The sequence below is a fragment of the Anas platyrhynchos genome, chromosome W (assembly GCF_047663525.1).
Source record: "Anas platyrhynchos isolate ZD024472 breed Pekin duck chromosome W, IASCAAS_PekinDuck_T2T, whole genome shotgun sequence".
NCBI lineage: Eukaryota > Metazoa > Chordata > Aves > Anseriformes > Anatidae > Anas > Anas platyrhynchos.
In genome coordinates, this window is record NC_092620.1 from 1,207,131 (window position 1) to 1,225,284 (window position 18,154).

Here is an 18,154-nt window from a genome sequence, read left to right on the forward strand (position 1 = left end):
CCTGTGAAGGGGCTCAGACAGGACAAGTTCAGGGCACAACCCAAAAGGCTGAGCACGTTCTTCACGTTAGGACCCTCCATGCATGAGGGGCAGGCCAGGGGTGGCCCATGCCCATGCTCTACAAGGATGGGCACACCCTTGGGAATGTTTTGCATGGCAAGGAGTCCTTAAGCTGAAGCTCCTGCCAAGCTTCTGCCAGCAAGGGATGCAGAAAATGCTGTTTGCGTGCGGCTCTCCACTCTTGCACCCAAGTCAAAGCCCTCTTCTCATCTGGATGCACCTATTGCTTCTTGGCCCAGGTGTGGCATCTCCTAAATACCAGGCTCAAGACAGAAGAGCCCCAAGGAGAGGAGAAAAATCCCTCCTCTGCTCCTCTCCTGCTGTTGGTGGGCAGCAGCATCAAGCAGGAAGAAGGGCAGTGCTGCATCTTGACCATCAGACCTAAGCCCTTGCTCCAGCACCGACAGCTGCAGCCAAAACCCATCCCTGGGGAGTTTGCCACACTTTAAAGATGAGTCCCAAATAACTCTGCCCCAGAGCTGGGCCCACCAATGCATGGCTGGCTGTGTCAGCAGTGAGTCAGAGGGCAAAAGTTTACCATGGGATAAAAATGAGAGTTAATTTAAGCATTACCACCTTCTGATGAAAAAAAAAAAAAAAAAAAAAAAAAAAAAACAAACAAAAAAAAACAAACCTACACATTTGGGCTTGTTGCTCTGTAAACACAGGGCTCTTCCTCTGGCAGCTTTGCTGTTTACTCAGTCATTGTCAAGGAGGCAGGAAATATTGAGCCCTTAAAGGGCTGAGTGGAAAGGGCCTGAGATAAATAAAATGTGTTTGAGGAGCTCCCAAGCACGATGGCAGCAGAGGAGATGTCTGCTTCCTCCCTGCGTCCTCCCAGGGAGAGCCATTGTGGCACACTCAGCACCGCTGCCTTGTTTCCCTCGGATGTGGGCTGTAATTTAAATAATTCTTGCACTTAGGTCCCAGGTTGGGTCAGGCTCTGGAGCACAGCTTTGCTTTCTGGGGAATACAGCCCAGCTAGGTGTGCTTGGTGTATGCAGAAGAAGGTCAGGAGGCACTTGGGCTACATTGCCAAAGCTCCTGTGCTGTCTTCATCCTTGTTGACTGTGGGACACGAAGGGGGACCGGCTGCTCTTCCACGGGCTCTCTTCCTCTCCTCCAAAAGCAGAACTCCTGGCCCCTGCCTGTGCCCAAAGACCACACCAAAATCCCACCACGCCATGGCTGCCCAGTGCAGAAAAAAAGAAAAAGTGGAGCTAACAGCTTCCGAGCAGAGAGCAGGACTTGGCAATAGCAGAACAGGAGACAGATTTATTTTCAGTCCTGCGTGGGCTCCCATCACCTCTGTACCCTGATTTCTCAGCTGGCAAGTGGGAACAATTTACTCATCTTCCTCTGCACAACACTTTGGGGTGTGTGACTGAGACATGCAAATTGTAACAATTATTATCACTCTAACAAAGGAGCTATTGACATTTAAAGCAGATAAACCCTTTAAATTACAGATGACACTCTGTACCCGGCCTTGCAAAGGTCTGGGCTTCACCCAGCCATGAGGCATTTCACTCCCACGGGCTTTCATCATGGCATTTCCTCAAGCTGGCTCCGCAGCCAGGTGCACAAGCACCCATCTCTTCTCAGGCAGTCCTGGCCACTTTGGCAAGAGCAGCAAATGAAACTGGTGGCTTTCAGCATGGATCTGGCTTCTTCATTGCCACAGCTCTGTGTTTCTGTCATTTTTTTACACCACCATCTTTCTAAACGTGTATGGCAGTGGTCTCCAAAATGTGCTGCATGGTGAAGGTCTGGGTAAAAACCACTGCATGGGCACCTACTGATGTGAAATGCCGCAGCCCAATTCCACAAGACCAAAGATCCTGCAGCTGTTGGATAGACACATCTTGCAAGGAGGAAATGGCCAGGTTTTGCCTGCTCTTACTTTGGAAATATTGCTTATTCCTCTCACATGGAATTGGGCAGGAAGGGGAAATAAGGGTCGGAAAACTCCCGGCACTCCTGAACGTTTTCTGGGAGATGCCAGGCAAGCTCCAAGCATCAGCAACATCCAGGAATTTTAAATTCCTCGTTTTTTGGGGTACCTATCCTGAGGAAGAAGATAATCAGAGACTGCAGCCAATGGCAGCGGGGGGTATTGCCCATCTGCATACCCAAAATAACCCCGTCATCCCAAAATGAGCAACTGAGGGGTCACTTGAAACCCATGCCCCCTGTCCCTCCACCACCATCTGGTCCCACACTTGGGACCACCCACCCGGCGTGGGTGTCTCACGACTGCCTCAGGGAGGCTCACAGGTCCTTGGTTAATTATTAATTCAGTCAAGTTTTACAGCTCCTGAGGGGGAGCCTAATAATGGCTTTGCAAACAGAGAAGCGTTGCTGTTAATCTGGTAGTTGCTGGAGATCCTGGAGCACCGTCTGGGTGGATGCTCTGGGATGGCTCAGGGGATGAAGTAGCCCTGTCTGGCCATGAGGAACAGCTAACACCATTTAGCAGTTGTCCTGATGTAAAAATCTTCTCTAATGAGCCTCTGAATGGACACACAGTCTGCACAGAGAAGGTAGAGTGGGGAGGAGTCAGCCCAAGTACATCCCACACCTCTCTCCTTTTCTCTCGCAGAGGGAGAAGAACCAGCACTGAGATGCAGATGCCATGTCCCAAGGGTCAGCGGAGCGCACGGTTCAACTGCACTGCATCCCATTTCGGCCACAAGACATTAGCATCCTGTCAGTCACAAAGCCTCATACCTCGTTACTGCAGGAGCATTTCTTCAGCCAATTTTCAAGTGGGATAATGCCAAGAGCACATATGCTCTGAAAATAGATAGAGAGAAGAGGTGGGGGCACGCTGAGCACCCCGACTGCTTCACCAGAGTGTGTTGGCCAACCCGTCCTCCAGTAGTACCCAGGTGACAGAGCTGTCTTCCTTGTTACTTAATTTTCACTGTTGCCCTTCCTACCCAGCCCCACTCTGGGTTAAGGCTGGGCTCACAGACCCCGGTAGGGTGCTAGCTCAGCTGGCTAACAGCTATTTGTCACTGCTGCTGAAAGCCCTGCTTCTCCCACGAGCCTGGACCTGGCTGGAACAGCTCATCTTCCTAAGAAAGGTCTCAGTAATGCTGAGACACACAAATTAATTGACTCGCTGGGTGGTCATCAGAGCAGCCGGGGCACCTGTTTGACCCGACCTTGCAGGACACCCCACGGCAATGCCTGGAGGAGGCAGCTCCCGCTTCTCAGGCTTGCTCCCCTGGGATATTTCGGAAGAGCTTTACCACACATCTCAGTCCTGCTGCTGCAGAAGCCCTGGGGCAGATCCCTGCCTGTCCCAGGAACCACAGCAGTGCTGGTCCCCACCACTCCATGGAAAAAAATGAACATAACTCCCCCAGCAAACATACATGGACTGTTTTGAATTGCTGTTACAGGGGTGGATGGTTTGATGGGACTCTTCCAGCCCTCCTCTGTGCCAGGGTGAGGTTGGAGCCCCAACACCATTCCTGGCATCCATTCAGGGGCCACTTCTGTGCCTGAAAAAACACCCATGCAGGTGGGGGTTCTTTTGGTCCAGCTGGAGCTTGCCGGCAGGCTGCATTCTTATTTTAAGCTCCACGCATGCGATGTGGCCGCTTGCTAATGCAGCGGTGCCAAGGAGTCTATGGGGATGGGTCAAGCCTGCAAAGAGCCATGAGCACCGCCAACACTGCCGAGAGGACAGGTGTGGGTGGGTGGCGGGGGCTCCTTCCCTGCCACTCTGCTGTTTTGAGGCTTTTGTGACTTTCCACCTCATGGATGCAACCAAAGCCTGAGCTGACCTTGTGGCATAACGCTGTGAGCATGGTACCATGAGCAGCCTCCATCACATCCAGAAAACTGAGAGGCTCGGGCAGTTTGTGCCCCTGCTCACAAACCCCAAAAACCTCTCTAGGTGCAAGGGCCTGGGATCTCTGAACGTCTCCGTTCTCCCCAAGCACCGCCTCACCCAGCAAACTGCCGTGTGTCAGCACAGCAGGGGTACACAAACTGCACAAAATCTGTGCCGTAAAAATAAATTGCAGAAAGGCTTGGGAGCCCACGGGCAGCTGGCCAGCTTGGTCCAAGGATGGGATTTTCCCCGTCTTTCCAGAGCCTGAACTGCATGGTGAGTAGGGAAGTGGAGGGGACGGGGTTAACAGGCTCCCAGCTGGAGATATTTGAGGCACCCAGAGTTCGTGTAAAGTTTTATTCTGGGACCCTTTTATAAATTCTTTTGGTCATGGGAGAAAACGCTGCAACTGTTTAATATGCAGGGACGCAGTGGCTCTGGCCCAGCATGCGGACGTTGCTGAGCAAACACACCGGGACCGACAACCCCCTTATCTCTGCTATCCACTTTTCACTCATCTCTCACCACCACAGCCAAGGGGATGGGCACAGACCCATGGTACCAGCACTGGTGTCCTGCTGGCTGGGCTGCTCGGGGCTCCCTGTGGCAGGGATGAACTGCATCTGACAGCTGTGGCCCCAAGCTGAAGTACCAGTCTGCTAAAAAGCATCGCCATCCAGCTCTGTTTACACAAAAGATCGCAGAAAATCTTTCTTTGGGGGTAATGTTTACAAATCCTATGAAGCTGTTTCTACTGTAGAAAATGTTGTTTTGGCTAACATTTTTTTTAAAGGATGTAAAAGAATCTGCTCTGCTCGCCCCCTGAAGATGTACGTACCCTACATGCGTTGCAAGCTGCCTGTCCGTGTGGGAAAAGCTGAGCTTATGGAAAGAACCAGGCTGAAAAGCTGCAGAAAACATGAACTGCGAACCCCTCGGTCCCTCCAAACTTTCTGTCTTTATAGACACACTCATGATCACCATGGCACATTCTGCAGTGTAATACACAGCATCCCGGTGGAGCTTTTCTATAAGACAGCAGACGGCAGGGGCTGGGATATAGAAAGACGTGGGACAGCACACCTCATCCCTAGGAGCAAAGCACAAGTGGCAGGTTGTGTCTCCCCAGCCCAGCACTATTTCCTTACCACTGTGGCTTTGTGCTCCATATCCAGTTTCACTTCCTGGTGCTCCCGGACCGGGGGTGATATTGCTGTGCTGGGTTTCCAGCATTGTTCCAAATGCTCCTCCCACCCCCTTATTAACAAAATAATGTGCAGAGCAAGTGTAATTAAAAAAAAAAAAAAAAAAAAAAAAAAAAAAAAAAAAAAAAAAAAAAACAGGAGAAGAAAGAAAATTGGAGCCATTTATCACTGGGAAGGGAAGAGGCAGCATGGGCAAAGATGATCACACTGGTTTCGGATACTCAGCGTACAGGGCAAGGACAGGGGCTGCACAGGATGCAGTACATTGTGCCCACGGGTGTGTCACAGTGGGGTGGTATCGTCCAGCTGTCCTCTGCTTTCCTGCATCCTCAAACCTTACTGCTGCATTTTGCACCAGTGACAGGCCTCATTTGCTAGCCAGGCATGGGACACAACCTGGAACACCTCTACTGTATCTCATCCCTCACCTGCACACACTGCACACCTGGTCCCACAGTCACTGCTGCTGGAGTGAAAAAACAACCCTGTGCTACTGCATGCACAGCACCCTGTGTCATGGCTGCCCATGGCCATGCTTACAGGGGGATATGGCAGAGACCTGTGGGGTCTGCCAGCTGAGCACGTCCCCCTGCACTCCTGCTTATGGGGAGATGCCCGGGCCCTCCAGTGCAGCAGAGATGTGTCGGGATCTGGGAGGTGCGATGGAGAGGCACTGCGCTGCTGCTGCTACCGAGAGCACTGACATAAACTGCCTGGCAAAGACAGGGATGGGCCAGGCACAGGACATCCCATTTCACTCTGTTCCCACGAAAGAAAAAAGAAGTGCTACCCCCTCCAGCATCCTTCTCCCCAAGCCCGACTGCCAGGCTGACGCTGGCACCTGCATCTGCTCTGGCCTTGGCAGGGACAGCTCCAGCTCCAGCACCTGCTCCCGTGCTGCATTCCCTCTGCAAAATGCGTAGCTCACCCCCAGGAGAGAACTGAGGACAAATGGCCAAGGTGGTCATTTGACACATGATTAAGGCAATATAGCACTGGTGTTGCTGTGCTACAGCCCACGGGTTCAGGGCTGTGGGGTTTGCAGGGGTGCCAGCTAAGGCATGCTCCTACAGTGCACTTCTGCTTTTGGGGGGACAGCAAGGCAGCTGGGTGAGAGGGGACGGGTCTGTCTTTGGACTTGTCTGGCTCCAGAAGGAGCTGGTGAGCTTGAGTCCCTGCAGGCCATCTGGGCTTGCACAGGCATTTGACCTCGGCTTGCTGCAAGCCTCCTCTTGCAAGGCAGGACTGGGGAGGCTGCAGGGTGACCCCAGGTAGGGCAATGCCTCATGGGGTGCTCACCCTGAGCCTCCATTCTGGGGGTGCAGAGCCACTTCTGCCAGCTTGGAGCCACCTCCCAAGCTCACTCCTGTTTTCTGTGTCCCCAATTTGTGGATGGGGGTTCAAAATGGGCACCAGGAGCAGGGATTTCCCAACCCCGCAGCTGTCGACCATTCTGCCATGTCCTGAGGACAGATTTGAGCCTTTTGAGAGAAAATGGGTCCTCCCTGCGGCAGAGCCGGTGAGCCGATGCCAGCTTTTTAAAACTCCATCCAGCCTGGTCAGAGGGAGATTTGCTTTAAGCAAATTGATTTTGAGGCTTTTTTTTTCCCCACCTCTCCTAAGAAAGCATGCAGGCTGGGGGTACCCTCTCAGCCCTGAGCATCCTCACCCCCCAGCAATGAGTGGGAGCAGCCTGGGGGCTCTCCTGGAGGGCAGCGGCTGCCTGGATCCGGCCAGGGCTGCAGGCAGGCTGCGGGCAGGCTGTACAGTCCGTAGTCTCCATCTAGTTCCCGGCGGAGCCTCTGTTCAGCGTTGCATCCCTGCATGGGTCCATCCACACCCCAGGGATGGTGGGGCCTAGCCCCTGTCCTGGCCCTTGGTCCTTCCAGGGTGACAAAGAGCCAGAAGGAAGCACGCACAATGTATTTATGGAGCAAAGGAGGCCATTGGTATTTTTTAACCACATGCCTGAGTAGTGCAAGATAAAATCTTACCAGTGCAGTGAATTTGAGCTATTCTTTAAACTCCTACAGCTTTTTTCTGCAACTTAGTCCCGCTTTCCAATCAATCTCTCAAATGGTAAACTACCTGGTGCCCTGCTACCCTAAACTGAACACCTTCCCCATGCAGAAGCATCAGTGGGACTGCAGCCCCTGCTGCCTGGTGCCTGGGGGATCCCGTCCACTTCCCTGCTTCCCCAAAGGCTATTTGTTGCCTTTTTTTTGCACGCCACTAAAGCCCCACATCCTAGTCCTCATCCCACTGTTAGTTTCTGAAAAGTGCTGATCCCTGGTGCATCCTCTCCCTGCCACCCTGCTCCTCTCAGCTTGCTCTGCTTGGAAATGGGAAAGTTGAAAGCATGCAGCCTGACTTTTAAGCCAGGGCTCCCCAGTAACTCCCAGACCTACCTAGGACCTTCTGCGAGCAGCTCCCATAATGCCAGCACACCAGCCCACTGCCACACTTGTGCGGGTTTCATTGGGCCCCAACAAGGATGCAAAATAGAATATTTCAGAATCGTGGTGCGCCTTCAGAGACACTCCATGGGGAAGGGAAGCGTGGTGAAAGCGTGGCTGATGCTGATTCTGCTGGGACTGCCTGCACAGCTTGCACAACAGCATGTGTGTCAGCACACATATACGTATATACCTATACATACTATGTGTATATGTGTGTGCATTAATTTAGAATTGCCTTTGAATTTCCTGGGCATAAATAAAACAAATCCCACCTGCCAAGCTCTGGCTGCAGGGCTTTACATTTAGCAGGTGGGTCCCACAGCCATTCACAAAACCAGGACAGTGCTGCCAACATCTGTGCAGAAATACTAGTGCCTTTCAGCACGAACCATGCATATTGCTTCCATGTCCCTATTACCACAGTACCCACTCACTTCACCATCTTCGGTGTCTTTATCCTCCCAACCCAAAAAAGTGCTCCCATCACTAGGAGGTTAAGTCATTGGCTCAAATAAACAGGGAGCCTGCAGAAGAGGAGGGATTTCAGCTTACTCTTCCCAAATCCTTGTGCTCAGCATGGTAAATGCTTCCCTTTGCACCCTGATTTATTGAAAGAAATCGATCAGAATCAGAATCATCTAGGTTGGAAAAGACCTTCAAGATCACCAAGTCCAACCATCAACTGTCAGTCGATTCTCCAGTACCTAATGCCTCAAGATTTCTATCCCAATAAAGGATTCAAGCTAAATTTTACTTATCTGTCCTCTGCCTGGGCTGACAGCAACAGGTTTATGAGCTTTGCAGCCTTCCAGGCTAAACTCCTCCAGAAGCAGCTACCCTGAACATCTCAAATCCAGCTCAGTCCACCAAAACACAGGTGTGACTGGTGCCAAAACCCACAGGGTCTGAGTCAAGTATTTAAAACCAGAGAGAAGCACAGCATCAAACCACGGAAATGTCATTTTTCGGGCATCAGGAGATTGCACTAATATGACTAATTTGAATGCCTCAGAACAAACTTCTGCATTTGAGCAAGCACCAGGCTGATGAGCATGGAGGAAACCCTGCGTGGGTATACAAGAGGGTATGTAAAAGAGGATGCAATAGAGTATATAACTGGGTATGCACATCCCACAGCCCAAACCAGGATATGCAAATGGTTATGTAACTGGGCATGCAACTGGGTACGTAATTAGGTATGCAATTGGATATTTAATTAGGTATGCAGTTGGGTATGCAATTAGGCATGTGATAGGGCATGCAGTAAGGCATGCAATGGAAATAGTCCCGGCCACTGGCAACAAGGCATCTCCAAAGATGAGGACACACCAGCCTTCACCTCTGTCTGGGTGCACGTGTGAGCCCTGCAAGGGGCTGTGCTGGGCTCTGTATAGGGATGTGCCTTTTGTTTTATCTTCTTTTTTTTTTTTTTTTTTTTTTTTTTAAGAAGGTGTCAGCCTTCTGTTTGATGTGTTGTGGGCCGCGGTTGCTAAGGGGAGCAGTGTACAATTACAGCCCCAGTGATGTCCTCTCTAATAATATACTTCGCTATGCATAGCTCAGATGCAGACACATCTCGGCTATAAAGAGCACAGAGATTTGAACAGAGGAATACTCCAACTTATGTTACATGTGAAGGGTCTGTGGCATGTTGCTCAACACCTCCCCACTGCAGAAAAAAGCACTGTGGCCAGCAGAAGCCAGTGACTGAAACTATGACAAGCAAAAATCTCTTGCAGGAGGCCTCCTTGCAATTTATTAATTGCACAGGGATCTGTAGGGGGTCAAAGAAACCATGCATGTATCCACCAAGACATTTTTCATGCCCCTCTCCCTCCAAGGTCCCCAGTTCATCTGTGTACATCCCAGGGGCGCGTGCAGCCCAAAATCACCCCTCATACCACAGCGGTACGTACATCAAGGGACCCATGAGTGAAGGAACTATGGTTTGTTTTTGGACCTGGAGAAACAGTTTGTAGCTACGGTTTGGGTGGAAAGGAGGAGGAAAGGGGGACAATTGCCCCCAAGAGGAAAGCACAAAGGCAACTGGTGCTGTTTTGCACCATTCTGCTGCAGCTAATGGTTTCCCAGTGAGTATCTGTAGTCAGATCAAGTGTCTCAGACTGAACCCCCCCAAAAAAACTCAATGAGGAGAAATAAAAAACCCCAGCACCGAGCCTAGGGCCAGCAGCATCTCCCCAAGGCTGATCAGCCTGCCCCACAGCTGCCCTCCCCCCCTTTCCTCCAGCATCCCAGGTTCCCAGCATCCAGCTTCAACAGCAAGGCTGAAATTCGGGACCGAAACACAGAGAGATGGAAGAATTCAAACCAGGGTTTTCCTGACCCCAATCCCCTCATTTCAGGCAAGGACAGCTGTGCATCTTTTGCATATGGAGCAGCTCCATTCCCAGCTGCAGCTACGCGCTTTGTGAGGGCACACGCTGCTTGGGGAGATGCTCTTTAGTGGAGCTGTCTGCAGGGAGGGGATGACATGACAGCATTTCTGCACCACAGCGCTGGCGTCTGTTTTGAGATCAAAACCAGTGCCATGAGATAAGCTGCGAACACGTGCAGCCCCTGGGAGCAACCAGTGCGAGCACCCCTCCGACACGGGCATTTGTCAACAGCTGAAAATATAAAAGGAACTGGGTTAAAAAGACAGTTTGTTCAGCAGTGCCTAAGGGAGATGCTCCACCCTGCGTCTGGGGCTGAGCTGCTGCAATTTGCAGGCGTTTTGCTCCTAGAAAGAGGGACAAACAAGTCCGCTCAGCCCCTGCAAAACAGGAACATCTGCTGGTGCCATCTGGGGGGTGAGCAGCTCGGCCCCGGCCAGAGGGATCAACCAAGGGAGGGGCATGGTGATCCCGATTTATCACACCCCAGCAGAGTAATTCCCCAACTCGCCAGTGCCCAGCGAGCTGAGCTCCTTAGGTCCAGGGATTGGATTAGCCTGAAAGGTGCTACAGAGACACAAATCCAGCTCCAGAGCAAGCGTTTTATTAGAGTTTTTTAATTAATGGGAAATTATCTGGAAATGGCTGTTGGAAAACATCTGCCTGATGGTGGAGAGGTCGGGACTGGAGCTGGGCAATGTTAGATTTTCCCTGATGCAGCCAACCCCCATTTCACAGCTGTGACAAGTCTTCTGTACTGTGTACACGCATCCGTCCCCTGCCAGGACTATCAAGCCTGAATGTGCCACAAAAAATGCTGTTTTGGGGCTGATCAAAGTATTTCATAAATCAGTGTGAATGCATCTGATTATTTTGGTTGGAAAAAGAAACTGTGTTTGGAGAAAGTCAAAATGTTTCACTCCCAGAAATGAAATGTTAAATTATTTAATTTCACCTAATGTTGTGCTTTTCATTTGTACTGACCTTTTGCCCCACCAGGATATTTTTAAAAGATATGCAGTTTTGAGTGGAGTAACCCCTTTTGCATTTGTCTGTGCTCTTGCACATGAAAGCAGATACCCACACAGCCTGCTCACTCTTTGCATATGATTTCTTTGCAGCTTTCCAAGGCAGATGTCGCTCTCCTTCCCTGTGCACCAAGCACAGTGGGGCTGGTTACACATTCCTTGGAAGCACTTAGGGATTCTCTGGAGAAATGAGATATATTATTTATCCTGCACTCCAGCCATGAAGAGCTGAATGCGAATCCATTCATTACTGCACATGATGCTACACCATAAATCAGCTCACTGGGTCTGATAATAAGGGTGGCAGTGCTGTGACAAGAGGGCAAGTTGGAAGGGTCCTCCCCAGCCCAGAGGGGCTGCCATCCTCTTCTCCTTTTGGGTAACATCCTTCTGCTTCTGGCCATCGCTGCTGGATCCTGCTTTAGCTCTGCTCTTTCTGTCTTTTTTATATTGCTCAGCCAAACCCATCTGTTGTGTCCAGGGCAATAAGAAAAGCAATGTGGAGTTACCCTAGCTTACAATAAATACTGATTTTCTTTTTTTGTTTGTTTGTTTCTTCTTTGCCTGTTTTCCTTGTTGCTGAATGTCACCATCATTCAAAACCAAAACATAACACAGGTTCACCCTGGCACCGCTGCTGTAACAGCCTGCTGAGCAGCTCCCAGCTGTTTCAGTTGCAGTAAATGATGAAAGCAAGGTGACACCGGATCTCAGGTCTGCTCTGTGACTTATGACACCTTGCCAGGGGGGGTACCTCCTCCCAGCCATCCCTGGGGAAAGCAGGGGTTCTGCCACATCTGCACACAGCCTACTGGAAAAAAAAAAACAAACACCACACAACTGATCTTGGTTGGGATTAGTGGTAACAGAAATGTGCACATTTCTCCTTGTAGGCTTTTTCCAACGTTTTAATGCACAGGGCTAGCCTCCCTGTGCTGTGTATGGCAGTGCACTGAGACACACTTGACGTGTCACTTGACTTGACACAAGTGACGATCCCACTTGTTCCTGAAGATGCAAGGAGAAATTCCAGGTAACCCTGCCAGGGAACCCTGATACAAATGGGTCACCAGAACTCATCCCCGTTCGGTGATTTCATCTTTACAGAAGGCCGACACCTGAACTTGCTGTCTTCTCCTGACACGCACAATTTCTCTCAGCTCTGGTGCAGAAACTGGGATATTCCCTGGGAACCTATTTTTTAAAACCTATCTTTAGGGCAAAATTATTTCTGCAGCAGGGTGATTATTTGACTTATGCGCAGTTCTGTCGGTGGTTGAACTGCCTGAGTCGTGCAATCCGTGTATCAGCTATGGAGCCTTAAAAACCTCTAATCCCAGGAAAAGGAAAATAACCTAACATTAAAAAGCACTACTATTTAAAAAATGACAAGTGTATTGGGCAGTTGTGTGGTGCTTAGCCATAAAACTGAACTTAAGAAGCCCTCCTCCATCATGGCCAAAGGAAATAAAAGAGACGGATGGTTTCCTTGAGTGTCTGGTGGCCACAGAGCTCCCTGCCCACAGATGCTCTGGCTGTCAGGTGAGAAAGGACTCATCCTGCCCACCTCTGTGCATCCTAGGGCAGTGCTGCATGCCCATGCTCTCCTGCTTCCATGCCCACAACCATCCCCAGCTGCCTCTCAAAGGCTTGGCTGCAAAGATGCTTGAGAAATGCTGTTCTCACCTAACTGCAATGAATTCAGGGATGGATTCACTCAGAGGGTGCTGGTCACTGCACACAGCAGCCACCCGTTGGGGACGAGCCGGTGTCAGGAACCATGTGCCTTGGCTGCACTCTTGTCTTGCACCAAGACCATGTTTTCCTCCTTAAAAATAGCTTTCTTCCCCTTAAAAGGAGATAACATCTTGATTTAAAGCCAATGAAAATGAAAATTTAAAGCCAATGAAAAAGCAGCCCAGTGACTCACCTCCTCCCCACTTTCAAACTGTTTTGCAGGGAGTAGGAGAAATGGTGGGCACGGCTGCTGTGCCCCAAACACCAGGACATGCCTGGTAAGCAACATTTGGGATGCTTGGATGCCCTAAATGACACCCCCATAAGCTGGATCTGCTCCTCAGTCTGGGTTCAGGGCATTGAAGTCTTGATTGGCCCAGGACAAAGGCACAAGGGCTGGTGGGAAGGACAGCTCCAGCCTCACCAGCAGGCTGGGACTTTTGATGAGCTGCCCCTGGCCAGGAGAGCCCTGAGGAGTTACTGCTCCAGTGGTGACATGCAGAAATGTCTTCACCCCTTCTCAGCTCAGCCAGCACCACAGCTCCCAGCAGCTCCATGGGGTGGGCACTGGCTCTGCTCACCCTGACAGCCTTGCAGGAAACAGTCCTCCCTGCATGCCTTTGCATCTTGCTAGGCTTCGCTTCCAGCAGATTAAATCCCTCCCAGTTGCTTATGAGTGAAGAACATTTGTAGGTATCTGCCTTTTCCCTCTCTTAGTTTTACATATCTTGTTTTGGCTTTCGCAGACTTCTGGAGAGAGCCTGGGCTCAGACCTTGCACCACTGTGGGTTGTTGCACAGGTAGCCTCGCCTGGAGCGCTCAGTCTCTCCACATCATTCCTCACCTACTGTAAAGCAGAGGGAAAACTCTCACCCTTCTTGGAGTCACATCTCCTCGGACTTACGTGCAAGTCGGATCCAGGTGGGCTTTCTAAACCCTGCTCTACCATTCTGGCTACATCCTGGTTTCCTCCAAACTCCTGCCCTAGCAGCCTGGATGCCTGTTCTTTGTAGTCACGTAGCATCTCCCTGCTATGACATCATGTGAAACTGCAGATACTCCTCTCATCACCTTTGTCCCTTCCCTCCCCATCCTCAGTCCTTCCAGTAGCTATAGTCGCAAAAGCAAGAGCAGGTACTCAAATGAAAATATCAAGAGATTTGAGAAGAAATACAAGCTGGCTTTTGTGAGGCTTGTTTATGAAGCCACATCAGCTTGTGTCAACGGAAACAGAATAAAACAGATGAGCACCCTGGTTGCAGGACCCAGAATTACTGCAAATGAGGGAAACCAAGGCAGAGGGAGATGGAAAGACCTGCCCAAGGTAAAAGACTGATCACTAGCACAGAAAACTTAAGAGCCCTGAATCTGGTAGACAACCAAACCTACCAGACAACTGGCTATCAGCTTTCCTCTCATGTCCATATGAAAATCCATTGCCAGAAACATTTTCCTTAAAATATGCATTTCTAGGCCAAGCTTCCATTTCTGGAAAAAAATAAATAAATCCCAATATCCCCAGTGAGCACCGCTGTTCTGGATGCTGCTACCCACAGACAGCAACATCGGTGAAGGTGGCAGAAGATGACAGCTTCTTCCCTCCCATCCCTGTAAATACGACTGGCAGCCCTTTGCCTACTGATCGGACATGAGAAGGTATCTGGAGGGCAGGAAGACATCTCCTTCCAACACCTCCTCCATAGCAGGATCAGAAGCACAAGTGGCTGCCACACCCCACTTGCCCAAAAGCTGTGTTTGGCCCCCACCCGGTACACACAGACACAGCAAGGAGGGCAGGCAAGTGTGCCAAAAAAAAGGCACAATTCTGAATATTGAGCATGTGTGGAGAACAGTCACAGAGAAAATGAGAGCTACTTGTTGTGGTGGTTTTACTCAGGTGGGCAGCCGAGCTCCACCACAGTCCTTTTTGGCGCCCAATGTGGGGCTCGAGGGTTGAGATAACAATAGCATTGATTGAAGTATTTACAACTAACATATTGGTAGTCATAATGCTCGATTTTCTGGTAATACTTTTCTGTGTGGATATGTTGTATGTAGCTTACTCTCTGTTTTCTTTTTTCCTTTACATCCGATCGGAGAAAGTGTTGAAGTCTGTGCTTGTTTTTTTTTATCGTGTTGTGCTGTAACATACTGGCCTTCAGTTTTGTCTGGTACTCAGGCCCTGCATTGTTATCTTCCTGATCTCCTGGAGATTATCTTATTGAAAATATTAAGAATTCCAGCGCCTTCTTTTTTGCCCCTAGCAGTCAATCAGTGAATAATATCGGGTGTGGTGCCTTCTTCTTTTCTCCCTGTGGGCTAATTACAGCAGCCTTTCAGTATCTTGGATACCCTTGGTCAGATATTATCCTCCTATTACTAGGCCTTGTGTTTGTCTTCTTCCCCAAGGTAAAGCAATTTATTAAGAATATTATCCAAGGACCTGTCCCCAGACAAAGTTGTGGGTGGCAAGGTGTGTGGGGGGATTTGGGCAGGTGCCTATCACGGTTTTCTCCTCCAATGGTTCTAAATTTCACCCCTGAACAAGTGCAAAATCCAAGAAAACTGGTAGAATGTTTGAAAGACGTATGCCCTGACCCTGGCAATACTAGAGAACTCCACCAGCTTGCTGCACTCTGCTGGGGTCTGGCTTACGCCTATCAAATGTCAATTAACATTGCCCAGCACCCTCAAGGGGATAGGGAAGTTCCTGAATTTGATGATGAGACAGCACACACTGTGACCACCCCAGAGGACTGACCATCTATGGTATCAGTCGCCCCTGTAGTAAAGACGAAACAGTGGAAACGGAGATCAGGTCGTTTAGTAAGGGAAGAAGCTCCTCCTACAGATGAGGGAGAAGAGGAAAAGGCAAGCAGCTCTAAAGCAGCATTATCATGGCAACATCACAAAGAAGAGACTGAAATCATAGATGAATCAGAAACTACTCGGTCTCTATCCTTGAGTGAGCTGTGAGAACTACGAAAAGACTTCAGTCGCCATCCAGGTGAGCACATCCTCACCTGGCTGCTTCGATGCTGGGACACTGGGGCCAATAGCCAACAGCTAGAAGGCAATGAAGCCAAGCAGCTGGGATCCCTTTCTAGAGAAAGGCTCATTGATAGAGTAATTGGAAGAGAGGCACAAGTTCTCATCCTCTGGAGGTGACTCCTAACAGCTGTGAAAGAAAGGTATCTCCACATAGAGGATATTGTCTACCAAGTAATCAAATGGACCACTATGGATCAGGGCCTCCAGCAGCTGCGGGAATTAGCTGTGCTGGAGATGCTTTATAGTGATTTAAACAACGCCCAGGTACCTAAAGACCCTGATGAAGTCCAATGCACAATGTCCATGTGGCGGAAGTTTGTACGGGCTGCACTCCCAACACATGACAGCACACTGGCAGTAATGGGTTGGGAGGAGGGGATGGGGCCAACTGTGGACAACGTGTCCAATCAACTTCATAAATATGAAGAAAATCTCTCTGCCCCAGTACGAGACTGCATTTCAGCTGTGGAGAGACTGTCCCAACGGTTAGATGAACACATAGTTTCATCCTCACCTAGACGGAAAAATCTTTTGGCCATCAAGTGCCAGCAGTCCCCGGCTCAAACAAGGGAGAATCCGGGACGCACACCGTGAGGTACCTTGTGGTTTTATTTACGTGACCATGGGGAAGATATGAGGAAGTGGGACGGTGAACCGACCTTGGCCCTAGCTGCTCGGGTACGTGAGCTACGGAAAGATACAGCAGCAACAAAGAGGGCCCCTAGGAGGATTGCTGCCCCAGTTTCTGTTGAACAGCCCCCTAAGGGGGCTGTTCAACACACACGTGCTGCAGATGAGCTGTGTGTGTGAGCAAGTGGCCAAACAGAAATGCAAATTAAAGTGAAGATGCAAATTTGTGCTTTCATCTCTGCACACTCTGTCTCCAGAGAGGCAGAAAGACGGAGGTCTATGTGACACCCTCTCCAGAAAGCACGCTCCCACCTCAACTTTGCTGTAGCTGATGGTTTTTGGAGCAGAACAACCAAACAGTGCTGCCTATACTACTAAGCAAGTCACTCAAAATAATTAGCAAATACACAAATCATTAATGTCCAGGGTGCAATGAGAAACCAGGAGCAAGCCCTTCCGCCAGGTGATGCGGCCAACAGCCTTCCCAGGGACCATGACTTAATGTGATACCCATGGTGCTGAGAGGTGTGGGAAAAACAGCAAGAGAGCCCAAAAGAGCAGCAACGACCATTCACTTTAAGTGCCAAGCTCACTTTTCTTCATGTCACAAGGATGCTGCCACAAGCAACCTACTCCTTTCACAGATGGGCCCTGCCGTGACATACTGTATTTCCACGTACAGCTCCTGAAATGGGAATGAAGAGCAACTGGATGATGCCTGTGGTGTAACAATGTCTACAGTAACTATTAAAGGTGGGCACAAATGAAATGCAGAAACACTTATCTTCTCATTTCCTGGGCTTAAAAGGAATTTGGTAAAAGCTCAGCTCCTGCCCAAATGCATGGTAAGACCTGGCAGGGTGAAGTTGCACGCGCCTAACCAAATAATTTCATCTAATTACCTGCAACATGTTGAGGAGCAGACTCCGGAATTTGGTTCCTTCCACCATAAATAGGGCCATTTTGTCACAGAGTTTGGCTGCTGTGGAAGCAAAGCTGCGGTCTGTCACTGCTTTCTGGTAGATGGTCTTAACTATCTCCCCCAGCATCTCCTCAGAGTTGGTGGAGTTCTGGGCCTCCTCCATGAAGGTGGTGAGCTTGGAGTCAACATCACTACTGTTGTTCCTCATGCTGTTAAGGATTTCAATTAATTTGTCCATTTTGTTCTTTTCAGGATTGGTAGTTTCAACTGTGATTTTGTCCTGGTCCGTGAAAAGGGAAAGACAAGGCGTCTGTTACACAAGGAGAAAACAGATGCATCAGCCCTTGTCCTTCCACAAACAGCAAAGGGGGAAAAGGGACTGGGGAGACATATAAACAGACCTAGAAAAATCAGAGCATCCTCTAGAGGTACAATGGTCTCATCTCAGCATTGAAAGCCACAAGTGCATGAGTCCTGACCCAGAAATCTTCCATTTCCCCATTTCCCGCAGTACACAATCTCAGAGTTTTCCTCCTCAGCCCAGGGAGAAGATGTGCTTGAGGGTTCTGAGCCAGGATACCAAGGTCAGATCACCCTGACTGCCTTCACAGTCTCAGACAGGTTTCTGGCCATGTCTGCTCAGCTTCCCATCTGGAACATGCTAATAATGGTCTAATAATGGTCTTTTTTTTTTTTTTGCCTCTATTTTGAAAGTGCATTCTTGTTTGCAAAATGCTCACATAGCAATCCCACAAAAATATCTACATTTTAATGTATATTTAATGATTTAAATTGGGATCAAAGATGTCACATGTTCCAGGC

The 18,154-nt window shown here is 49.7% G+C and overlaps 1 protein-coding gene across 11 annotated transcripts in view; it reads right to left on the reverse strand.

Annotated features, from left to right (window-relative positions):
• LOC101794193 (CBP80/20-dependent translation initiation factor) overlaps positions 1-18,154 on the reverse strand; it is a 167,227-nt gene that overhangs the window by 24,037 nt on the left and 125,036 nt on the right. For 9 of the 11 annotated variants that reach the window (XR_011805560.1, XM_072030439.1, XM_072030436.1 and 6 more), the window contains one exon: positions 17,313-17,642. Coding sequence is in view for 10 of the 11 variants with exons in the window: in XM_072030439.1 (XP_071886540.1) it covers positions 17,313-17,642 (330 nt within the window). In the remaining variant the exon portion in view is untranslated. The remainder of the gene's footprint in view (positions 1-17,312; positions 17,643-18,154) is intronic. The other 2 variants (XM_038169454.2, XM_072030438.1) reach the window with 1 other exon arrangement.